This window comes from Panicum virgatum, chromosome 1N (genome assembly GCF_016808335.1).
Source record: "Panicum virgatum strain AP13 chromosome 1N, P.virgatum_v5, whole genome shotgun sequence".
In the NCBI taxonomy this organism is placed as follows: domain Eukaryota; kingdom Viridiplantae; phylum Streptophyta; class Magnoliopsida; order Poales; family Poaceae; genus Panicum; species Panicum virgatum.
Genome location: NC_053145.1, coordinates 66,049,154 through 66,061,476, shown reverse-complemented (window position 1 = coordinate 66,061,476; position 12,323 = coordinate 66,049,154). Strand labels below are relative to the sequence as shown.

Here is a 12,323-nt window from a genome sequence, read left to right as displayed (position 1 = left end):
TGCACAATCACCTGCAATTTTTTTATTTTAGATGTTTTGTAAAAAAATTTGTGATGGAATCTTATTAATTTGAAGTACTAAATGAAGTACATTTACAAATTTTTTTGCACAGATGGGTTGTAAATCGCGAGACTAATCTAATGATGCTAATTAATTCATGATTAATTAATAATTAGCGGATGGTTACTGTAGTATCGCTGTTGCAAAATCATGGATTAAGTAGGCTCATTAGATTTGTCTCGCGATTTACAACCCATCAATGTAAAAAGTTTTATAAATAAACTCCATTTAGTACTCTATATATATGTCGAAATATTTAATATGATGTTTTTTTTGTATTTACGGGTTTATGGAGTGGAAATTAAACATGGTCTTTATAAATAAAAGAACCATCACATCGCTATCGATGCATCTCCTCCTTCCTTCAATCCGTCCCGTCCATCCATTTGTAACAATCCACTGAACATTGATGTGATAGCAGTACTCCGGTACCTCACTGGAAGCAACCGGTCCGATCGGTATTCGTAGGTCCGATTGGTGTGAAGTAGCGGACCGTCCGCGGCCACCGACGGACCATCTGCAAGTCAGAATGTTCGGATATCCGAACGTTCTGATATCGTTCTACTGGTAATTCTGAAGGTGCGGAGCATTCGCGTCCCATGTAGAGATCATCCGTAAGTTCGAACATCCGAACGTTCTGATCTGTTCACAGTGGAATTCGACGATCGAACATTCGAATCAAGACGCGGACTGTCCTGACTGTTCTAACCGGTCCAATGCAAAATCCGAGTACAATTAAAATTTTTTAAAGATTTAGATACGTAAAATAATTTTTTGTGAAGCAAGTCCTCTCCACCCTATAAATATAAAGGGTCACGGCTCATTGAAGACATCTAATCGACTTTATCAAACCCATTTATCTTTTTACTTTTTCTCTTTGCCCTAAACTTTTTCAACCTTTCTAAAATTGGAAACTCTGGATTCCACAGCAAAGCAGCAAGGAGTGCTGCTGCGGGTGCACGTTCAGTGCCCAAGTATTTAGCGTGATACATTTTTGCGTCAACACCCATATAACCACGTCCTCCTCTGTGTTTCATCAGTCACCACTGCAACTTAAACTTTTTTTCTTGCCAATTAGCAGTACTAGTCTATCAAACTATGCTCCCGCACGACGGACTAATCAAAATTAATATAAAGTTGAATCTTATAGCTTGTTGCAATAGATTTTATTTTATATCACACCTCCATATGTGTTTGATATATATTTAATTGAACCATTTACTTATAAATTGGTATTCTTGTCTCTTCTATCACACATGAGTATATGGTGACACATATCGTGGGTATTATTTTTATATAAACAATACATAAATAATATACTAATAATAATAGAAATATTAGTTTAAAATTTATATTGGTGCATTTAATACTTTGTTATAATTATATAATTTGGATTCCGATTTAGAGGTTATTTTATTTTTTATTATAATATAGCTTTTATTATAATATAGCTGGATAATTTATATGCAAATTTAGGGGGTTGTTTGTATTATTTTTATAATAGCATAGGTGAGTAATTTACAGGAAGACTCGAGGGTTATTTTAGTCTATTTTTATAATGAAACATCCAATTAGTAATAGTAAGATAGAACTATATATTTGTTACCGGAAATGAAGCCACTGTATTTGAAGACCATGCCACACAACCAAAAAACTTCTGAATCTAAGACTAGATAAAAATCAAACATTATCCAAGACTATCTATTCTAGCTGACGAAGAATTTCTGACGATGAGTGTGGCTTCTTCATCCAAAGCCAAAGCTAAAGCAAGCCGAGCAATGGGCTCTTTTTCTTCAACACAGCATTAACACGTTTGTTCCCTTCGAACCAGACACCCAGCCCTACATGTACCATGTCGACCCTGGCCTTCCCCTCCTCTTCTTCCTATAAATCCATCTCCTCTCGAGTTGCACCGGTAGTAGTAGAAGTCCACCACCACCACCACACACACACAGTTTGCGCGTCGTCCTAGCTAGCGAGCTAGCTACTGCTGGTGACTAGTGAGTGATCGATCGAGACCGACGATCGCCATGGCCGGAGCTACTTCTGCTAGTGGAGGAGCTGCCGCCGCAGCCGCCGCCGCCCCGACGGGGGCCGGGTCGCCGTGCGGGGCCTGCAAGTTCCTGCGCCGCCGCTGCGTGCCCGAGTGCGTCTTCGCGCCCTACTTCAGCACCGACCAGGGCGCCGCGCGCTTCGCCGCCATCCACAAGGTCTTCGGCGCCAGCAACGCCTCCAAGCTGCTTTCCCACCTCCCCGTCGCCGACCGCTGCGAGGCCGTCGTCACCATCACCTACGAGGCGCAGGCCAGGCTCCGCGACCCCGTCTACGGATGCGTCGCCCAGATCTTCGCGCTCCAGCAGCAGGTCGCCATCCTGCAAGCCCAGCTCATGCAGGCCAAGGCGCAGCTCGCATGCTCGCCGCCGGTCAGCAGCCACCACTGGCCGGCGGACCACGGCAGCATCACCGCCCTGCTGCGCCAGGACACCGCGTGCAGCGCCAGGACTAAGCCCGGCGGGCCCCTCGACGACTGCTTCATGCCGGAGCTCATGGCCTCAGGCTTCAGGGACGACGTCGTCGCCGCGCAGCATTGCGCCGCCAAGGCGGACGCCGGCGACCTCCAGTACCTGGCGCAGGCCATGATGAGGAGCCCCAACTACTCCCTGTAGAAGCGTAGAATATATAAGGCCATGCTTATCATTTTGGAGCCATGCCATCTCACACTTGGCTAGCAAGTGCGAGAGCTAGAATTCGGGGGAAAACAAAGGAAATTAACTTCTACTCCGTCCTCTCCTAGTGAACTCCTTTTCTTTTAAATTATCAGTGTTCTGATCTTAGTGAGTACTGGTAGAAATCATATACTGTAGTGGGAGAGCCTGCATCATGCTTTTGATGATTACTAGCAATAATAGTCTCTGTCTAAATAAGAAACTTAATTTAGTCATCAGCAGATGAGGCAGTCAAACTGTACTCTGAACTTCAGTGCTGCTAGCAGTATTTGCTCTGGTCCTGAAAAACAGCCTCGCCTCCAAGTTTTGTGCCAACATTCATTCGTGTCTTGATGCGTGAGACAAGGAACTAATGTTTTCCTGGCTTATTGATGCACAAAAAGCGCTGATTTGATGCTCCCATGCAAGCCATCAAGAAATACTGTCAGAACTTAGAATGAAGCCGTTCTTTAGTGGATACTGGACACCGGGGGAGTACTAAACTGCCACTAGAACTAGAAGCTTCAGCATCAAAAGTGGAGTCAATATTTTTTTTTTAAAAAAAAGGTCGAAGCAGCAAGAGTTATTGCACTCATCAGCTTTGAGTTGGCACCAAGTTCTTGCTCTATATATAGAGACCCTAAAGTTACTTGTATGCATTCATAGGCTGCTGCTGCTGTTGCTGCTGCTGCTGCTAATCCTAGTTTTGAGTAGTTTTCCATGCCCTGCAGAGTGACTGTCCCCTTGATCAAGGACAGGTCTGAACTCTTGAGCCGCAAGCACCGTTTACTTTTGCCTCCTACAACCGGAAGAGTATGTTTTCCGTGCATAATCGTTGACCTTTTAAACCTAGTAATAAGCACGTATGCACAGAAACAGAAACACGGTGAAGCTACTAGATAGGTCACTGATCCCAATGGTTAATTTCTTGGCATGGTTGACTGCTGTGATTGGAAGATTGACCAGCTAGGTTACTAGTAACCAGTAATTTATTTCCTCAAGCTAGCAGTACGGAGTACAAGCTAGTGGGTAGTACTGCAGAGAGAAAAAGATTCAGGCACTCCAAATGACCAAAAGACTGGATAAATTTTTCTTCTTCTACCAAACCGATAAACACACTAGCCGTGAGAAGGTTTGATAACTCAATGTTAATCACATTGCGACAATTGAGGTAGACAAGCCAGATGAATACAACGGCGTTTCTTTACTTGAGCCATCAGATAAGGACAGGGACAGTACTTACCACTGCAGTAGGTTTTATATAGGGTTAGTATCTTGGAACTCTAAAATTTCATTCAGACATGCGTGTCTCACTGAATCCATTACAAAGGGGAAGGCTAATGTGTTTATCAGAAGCTATACTAACATCTACTAAATCATTTTTTACAGCTATTAAAATAGACAAGGCTCCTGACGCCGAAGAACAGCTAACTGTTCAGATGTTCTAAAGCTGCTGCATGCAAATTAAGCAAACAAGCTAGAGCCTCAAATTAAATCTTGAGCTATATATCTGCTGAACACGACGAATGTGTAGCTGATTTAACAAGAAGGATAGGTCAGTGACTTTTGCGATCCGCCCTCTTTATCGATCGATGCAAAGCCGTAGATTTAACGCGTGATTAATGTAGATTAGTATAACAGCATCTACACATGGTTAGGTGGCCTAGGATGCTAGCCAGTCATTAGGCGGCCCTAACAGCGTGTCAAGTTTGTTCTTATCACTCTCTCAAGATAACAAGCTACTCATCCATCCATACCTCCCAAGCTTGTCTAACTCTCATCAAAAGTTTGTGTTGTGCATCCTTCTTTGCATTAGGTTTACTATTGCAGATCAAATGACCTGAGAAACAGACCCCACAAGTTTAGATGGGGCTGTCTCATAAAGCTGAATGCACCTTCATTGTTTTTTGTGTGCTTTGGCCCTGTGTGTCTTGTAAGTTTTATATCCACAAGTGTTCATTTGGATTGAGCTGGTCAAGAAGCTGGCGGTCATCGGTCAAACAAAGCTGAGCACACAAATGAATGGCAGGCTTATTATGGCACTTGAGAGTGATTAGACCCCACTAATCAACCAACATAATTTAGCACTGATCCCCATGCATAAAAAGCACGTAATGGAAAGCAAAACTGGTGTTTTTGTTTTGTGCATGCAGCTCCTTTAGAACAAAAGAAGGTGATGTCTTTGGCTCTTTGCTACATGGTTTGTAGTGGAGGAGTCAAACTATGCAAAACTTTGGTTTCCAATAACAAGTGTGATCACCATAATAGCACTTGTTCCGCACACGATAAAGCTTGAAAAGCAAAGAACACAAGCTATAGGGGATGCATTTTTGGTACCGGATGATGAACAGATGCCTCGGAATTTGTGCATGTGGCGCCTCTCCGTCATTTCAGTTCAAGAGCTTTGTGTTTTTTGTTCTTCTCCAAAGGAAGAGCGTGTTTGGCTTGGCCGGGCGGCTGTGTTTTTCATTAAAAATTAAAAAGAGAGATACCGCTGCATATTCTATTTCCAAAAAATGCTACATTGTTTTAGAGGATGCAGGTTATATATTTGCTTGAGAGAAAGGTATTTGGAGGCATTTAGTATGGTTTATGCCCAAATCGCTGGGCCTAAAGTAGTGAAACACAGGAGTGCTGAAACAATATTATCTGCTCATTGTTCCAACTGTCAGCCATTGGGCCCTTCTGATGCTACTAAAAAAATTTCAGAGGTTCTGGTAACAATGGTTGATGCCCATGATTAATCAATGCTGAATAAGTTTTCATTGGGTGATCAATTATCAACATTTCATATTTTTCTTTTCGAGATGTGCAATCTAATTTCAGTAGCACTTCCAATGCCTGATGAACCTCCTCAAGGACATGTCACAAGTGACAAAGGTGTTTCTTCCTATTCTCTCATATGGCCAACCTCCCGAACGGCTGGTTGATTGAAGCATTTGAGTACAAGCTCATTCAATTAAAGTACACCGTGATTTCACCATTTCCATCTTTGCTCTCGAAGATTAGTTCTTGGCTCTCTATGAACCTGAAGGCTGATAATTTCCTGACAGATTTAGATGCTTTTTGTGGCTTTTTATTTGATTCTGGAGAGGCACCGTTCAGTTGGGTTTGTGCTCGTCTAGGGGCTAGGGCTCTAGGCTCCTGTTTTTTGAAGGCCATAGCAGGTACATTTGTTGAGCAAATTCTCTCTCCATTTCTGATTTCTCCAACCATATGACGGTTAGCACATGGCTCCGACACACATTGACAACCTTTAAACCTTTTTATCAATCAGAGAGATAACTCTTCCAAAACTTTCACTGCACTTTTCTGTTGATTCCGGCACTGGAACCAGGGTTTCATTTACCGACCGGACCGGCCAAACCGCCGGGGTCCGGTACCGGTATACCGGTCCGGTTTGGCCGGAAACCGGTCGGTACCGGTCGAATTCAAATTTGAATTCAAAAAACTCAGTTCAACCGGTTCATACCGGTATACCGACCGGTTTGACCGGTTTGAATTCAAATCCAAATTTAAAATCGCATGTGCAACCGGTTTGGAACGGTATACCGGTCGGTTTGACCGGTTTACCAAGTGGACCTTAATGGGACGTCTCATTTTTTTCCTTTTCTTTTTTGGTTTAACTTTAAATGCCCGAAAAGTATGTTAAACGAATGAATTTTTGAGAAAATTTGACACCATTAGATTTGTCGCACCTTGGAGTATTTTAGGAAATTTTTTTTGGAAATTTTTCATTTTTTTAATTCAAATTTAAATTTTGAATTTGGGCCGGTTTGGTACCGGTCCAAACCAGAACCAGACCGGACCGGTTCCCACCGGTTTTGTAAACCCTGACTGGAACACGGATAGGTAGTACTGAAGATCTTAACACAACAAATTGGATGGCTGAAAGGATATGCAGGTTCGAAATCTTAGGCCAGAGAACAAAAATGCGTAGCGGAAATTTTGAAAATGGTGCCATTGGATGCCTGTTTGACAGAGGCACAAGGCCCTTGTGATGGGATCAACACTGAAGCTGGCTCATGAGTCATTACCTGAGTGTGCAAATTAAATACCTGACTGATTTGACATGTCTGTTGGTATTTGCACATTCATGCTCTGAATCTAGAATTTCACAGCTTACCTGAGTACTTTTTTCACTTTCGCTGGGCAACTAACGCCGACTGTCAGGTGCTTGTCATCAGCTTATTCTCTGAACCGAAGCTTTCCTAGTGTCATCAGTAAATCCTCTGCATTGCTTTGTTGCAAGTAAACTATAAATTCAGTACGACAGTAACCATATCACTTGTTGGAGCTTTACGCCTGTGCCATTCAGTTTATTCTTCGGCCAGGAGTTTTGTTACTATTAGTACGGCACAGATTAACATTGTAATAGATGGAGGAGAGAAATCATCATATTTTGCCTTTGTATGTGGATACAAACATAATAAGGCTTTGGGCACGATATTTGTGCTCACTTTACAGCTATGGTTTACCGATTTCTGCATTTGTTTTCATTTTGTTTTAGAGTTTTGACAACAGTCCCCTGTCCATCTGCATTGCGTAATCAGTCTCTGCTCTCATACTTTGGAATTACTAAACATACTGACATGCCTCAAAGCTACTCCCATCATACACTGCATAGTAAACACTTCCTTTGTTAGGTTGGTGTGCGTCTGCTTGGTTGTCTATGCCATGTCATCAAAGCAACTTCCTTTGTTGATGTGTCCACAACCAGGACCTAACACATTCTGGTACTGTCAAGTGACCATCATTTTCTCAAGCCCACAACAGCTACTACATTTGGTGCAAAGTTTTCCTCTTTGCAATTGCTCCAACCCCAACAGTGATCTGGAATGTCTTATGGTTTGGGAGGTCTTTACTTGCATGATTTCTATGTCCATTCAAGTTCAGGATTTATTTTCAAGGTCTAACCTTCTGTTAAATTATTGTGAAATTAGCAGGATAAAGCTCTATGCATCTCTCTTGTTTTATATAGAAATGAGATGCAGAACATGATCCAGATAAGCGAATCAAAGTGAAGTCCTCTGAAGCTAAAGGCATCTTCCACTCCGTAGTACTGCAAGTCCTCTCTGAACATATTGACAGCCCTTTTTCAATAAGAGAGCTGACTCTTCCCCAAATCGCCTCTTCTTCTGTAGATTCCGAGGGCTTTACTGGAGCACGGATGCGTAGTACTGCAAGCCTGCAACCCTTAGTTAGCAAAAAAATTTCGGGCAAATTTTTTTGGCAACGTTTGCAACACTAATTATAAATATTAAACATAGACTAATTATAAACTAATTACATGGATGGACGAGAAATCGCAAGATGAATCTATTAGGCCTAATTAATCCATCATTAGAGATTGTTTACCGTAGCACAACATTGTCTAATCATTAGATTCGTCTCGCGATTTCACCCGGGGTTATGGAATGAGTTTTGTCAGCTATACACGTTTAATACTTCTAATTAGTAGTCAAATGTCCGAAGTTACTATAGCGTATGAAAAATTTTAAGAACTAAACAAGGCACATTTAATACTCCTAATTAGTATAATGAATTGGATGCGAAGGACATGTGGGTTCAAAAATCATAAGCCAGAGAACAGAGATGCTTAACAGAAATTTTGACAATGATGTCATTGGATGGCCTGTTTGACATAGACACATGGGCGACATCACTGCTGATCATGGGATCAAACGCTGCCTCTTTACCTGAGTGTGCAGATACCAAATTACACCATTCAACTATCGCAGAAGTCCGATTTTCAACTTTCAACTACAAAACCAAATAACATAGGCCATCCATCTGTTGAAACCGGACAAATTTGGTCTTTGGGGTGGTTTCCAAGATGGTTTTGTATTTTTTTTAAAAAAATCTAACTAGCTTTAAAAAAATTAAAACTAATTCGTTTTGAATCAAAAAAATATGGAACTAGTACCAATTTTTTTTCTAAAAATGTAACCTATTTATTATTGCTCAATTTGAATTTCAGTTATTTAAAAACAATAGACATAATTACAAGTAACTAAATATTATGAAAATAAAAAAAAATTGGATCTGATTCTGAATAACAGAAAAGTATGGTACCAATGGATACGTTACATTAGAAAAGTTTTTATACCCATTTTGTATTTTTTTATTTAAAATGAATTACTTATGAATCTTTTAGTTTAAATTAGAATATTTTAAATTCTCACAAAATAGAAAACCACCTTCAAAACAACCTAAAAGGACAAATTTGCCCGGTTTCAATAGTTGGATGGTCTTTGTTATCCAGTTTTGTAGTTAAAGGTTGAAAATCAGACTTTTCCTTATTTCTTTGATAAGGAGATACCGCGTTGATTTGGCATGTCTCTTAGTATTGCTGTATTGCAGGTTCATGCTCTGATTCTAATCACTGTGTTCGCTTGGCTTGTCAGCCAACCAGCCAGCAATATTGTTCTCTCATACTAAATCAGCATCAGCCACCAGCCAGTCGGCAGTACTGTTCTCTCATAACAAATCAGCACCGGCCATCAGCCACAGCCAAGTGAACACAACGAATGTTGTAGCTGCACTAGATTTTTCACAGTTACTGTCGTTTCTCTTTTTCCACTGAGGGGCAGTTTAGTTCCCAAAATTTTTTGGGTGAAAATTTTTGGACAACGTTTGACCACTAATTAGAAGTACTCCCTCCGTCCCACAAAACTAGTCATCCTAGAATTCAAAAGTTGTCCCAAAAAAACATGTCATTCTATCCTATTTGGAAAGTGTATGTGCATGTAAGAATCAATTAGTACTAAATATGGATACTAAATAGGGGCAAACATTGTCATTTTACATTCTTACTAATCTGTCCTAAAATTCCTATGATAACTAGTATTTTGGGACGGAGGGAGTATTAAACATAGACTAATTATAAAATTAATTACATGGATGGACGGGAAATCACGAGACGAATCTATTAAGACTAATTAATCCGTCATTAGAGGTTGGTTACTGTAACACGACATTGTCCAATCATGGTCCAATTAGACTTAAAAGATTCGTCTCGCAATTTCACCCGGGGTTGTGGAATGGGTTTTGTCAGTTATTCATATTTAATACTCCTAATTAGTAGTCAAACGTTGTCAATTATTGTAGCACCTAAAATTTTTTGGAAACTAAACGGGCTCTGAACATTTCTCTTGCTGGAGCTTCGTCTTCGTGCCTGTGACTGTCAGTTTATTCTCTGACCGGGAGTGTCGTTACCGTTACCGCCTGCTGACATGTTTCAGAGAGAAATCCGACAATCAGGAAGCAGCAGCACGGGGAGGAGACGAGGCGGATTTTGGTCACATTTCCAACCACCGCCAGGCGGCAGGCACCAAAAAGCCTCTCTTGCTTCTAGTGCTTGTGTTTGGTGGATCTGAATCACCACCCTTCCTCTGATCTGCCCTCCCTCCCCTTCTCCGAAGCAGAGGAGGGGCGTCTCCGATTCCCCATGGCCACCACCAAGGTTCTTGACAGGCTCACCGTGCCGGCCTCGCCTCCGGCGCCCGGCGGCGTGCTCCCGCTCACCTTCTTCGACGTCCCCTGGCTCTTCACCGGCCCCGTGGAGCGCGTCTTCTTCTACACCTACCCGCACACGGCGGAGCAATTCACCGCCCGCCTCCTGCCGCCCCTCGTGTCCTCCCTCTCCGCCGCGCTGCACTGGTTCTACCCGCTGCTCGGCCGCGTCCGCCCGTGCCCGGACGGGTACGAGTTCTTCTCCGCGGGTGGGGATGCCGGCGAGGGCGTCGAGCTCACCGTCGCCGAGAGCTCCGACGACTTCGACGAGCTGTCCGGCGGCGGCCCGAGGGACGTCGCCCGGCTGTACGCGCTGGTGCCGCAGCTTCCCCGGACGGAAGACGGGACCTTCGCTCTCGCGGCGGCGCAGGTCACGGTGTTCGCCGGCCGGGGGATCGCCGTCGGCGTGTCCATCCACCACGTGGCCTGCGATGACTCCAGCTACATGCACTTCGTGAAGACCTGGGCCGGCCAGTGCCGGGTGGCCGCCGGCGAGGAGTCCACCCAAGGCGCGCTGCCACCGCCGCCGTTCTTGGACCGTGGCGTGGTCGCCGATCCCGAGGGACTTGCCGCCAGGACGCTCGACGAAATGCGTCAGCTGGCAGCCAACGCTCCGCCTCCTCCGCCGCCGCCGCCACCGCCGCCGAAGCTGGTCATCGCGTCGTTCGCGCTCACCCGCGACCGCATCGATAAGCTGAAGCAGCGCATCGTCGCCGAGAGCGTCCACTGCTCGGCGTTCACGGTGGCGTGCGCGTTCGCGTGGGCCTGCCTGGCGCGGGTCGACGGCGGCTGCGCGGACGCGGCGCGGCGCGCGCACCTGCTGTTCTCGGTGGAATGCCGCCGGCGCCTGGCGCCGCCGATCCCGCAGGAGTACCTCGGCAACTGCCTCCGCCCGTGCTTCGTGGAGGTGGGCCTGGGCGAGCTGCTGGGCGCCGACGGCGTTGTGGCCGCCGCCGCGGCGATCGGCGCGTCCATCAGGGCGCTGGACGACGGCGTGCTGGCCGGCGCCGGCGGGTGGTTCCACAAGATCCTGTCCCTGGTCCCGCAGCGGCCGATGTCGGTGGGCGGCTCGCCGCGGTACGGCGTGTACGAGACCGACTTCGGGCTCGGCCGGCCGAAGAAGGTGGAGCTGGTGTCCATCGACAAGACGCCCGGCACGGTGTCGCTGGCGGAGGGCCGCGACGCGCAGGCCGGGATCGAGATCGGCGTGGTGCTGCCGGAGGCCGAGATGGCGCGCTTCAGCTCCTGCTTCGCCGACGGATTGGAGCAGCTGTGACACCTTGGCTTGCAATTGCTGGTTTGGTGCTGCTTGTCAAGTTGTTTATCCGCATGCAAATTGCAATTGCTGGTGACATAATTTGGCTGTTAAAGAATAGTAATATATATAGATAATCCAAGGAAGTGTATATTTGAGCAAGAGATGTATACATACACATATATATCTTGGTAATCTCTCGCAGGTATGTGAGAATCTTTGTTAAATGATACTGTATAAACCTGAGTATGATCAAAATGCAGACTGTTGGACAGGCATAGTTACAGAACTGAATCAGGTTGGACTGATGAAACTCTGAACCATCTGAATCTCTCTCTTCGCTTTTGAATGCCATCTTGTCTCTTCGACCGATTCGCTTCGCTGATGAAAACGACGGTTAGGTGAGACGCTTCTGTTGTTATTCGTCTTCCAACCAAATTTTAAGGTCTCGAGTGTTGTCCGGGCATTGACCTCGGATCAAATTCAGAGGAACGTTGCTCTGCAGACTGCAGAGGTCAGATCAGGTCCTTTTCAGGTTAGGCCACGGCAAAATGCAGATCGATTCGCTCGTGTTCTTGTCCAAGATTTCTGGTTGGTTCGTTAGGTTTAGGTGTCTGCATCATGGCATGAGCTTTTTCTTGGGCTGTTGCTGGTGCCGCCAGCTAAGCAACCGCAAATCCGCAATAGTGCTACATCAACTGCGTTGTTTCTTCTTGGCGCAATCCCCCTTTTCGGTGGTTGTTGACCCTTCGTCTGTGGAGACGTAGAGCACATGTTTCCCTAGAATT

At 44.8% G+C, this 12,323-nt stretch overlaps 2 protein-coding genes across 2 annotated transcripts; both read left to right on the top strand.

Annotated features, from left to right (window-relative positions):
• Positions 1-1,933: 1,933 nt before the first annotated feature.
• LOC120654264 (LOB domain-containing protein 16-like) lies at positions 1,934-3,017 on the top strand. The gene has a single exon (XM_039931779.1). It carries the CDS (start codon positions 2,091-2,093, stop codon positions 2,724-2,726), a length of 636 nt encoding a protein of 211 aa, XP_039787713.1. The 5' UTR covers positions 1,934-2,090; the 3' UTR covers positions 2,727-3,017.
• Positions 3,018-9,985: 6,968 nt separating this feature from the next.
• LOC120657647 (malonyl-coenzyme:anthocyanin 5-O-glucoside-6'''-O-malonyltransferase-like) lies at positions 9,986-11,762 on the top strand. Its single transcript, XM_039936033.1, has one exon. It carries the CDS (start codon positions 10,216-10,218, stop codon positions 11,554-11,556), a length of 1,341 nt encoding a protein of 446 aa, XP_039791967.1. The 5' UTR covers positions 9,986-10,215; the 3' UTR covers positions 11,557-11,762.
• The last annotated feature ends 561 nt before the right edge of the window (positions 11,763-12,323 follow it).

Bases quoted from the DNA above. Each gene is read 5' to 3' on its own strand.
- LOC120657647 (XM_039936033.1), top strand. From the start codon at position 10,216: ATGGCCACCACCAAGGTTCTTGACAGGCTCACCGTGCCGGCCTCGCCT.
- LOC120654264 (XM_039931779.1), top strand. From the start codon at position 2,091: ATGGCCGGAGCTACTTCTGCTAGTGGAGGAGCTGCCGCCGCAGCCGCC.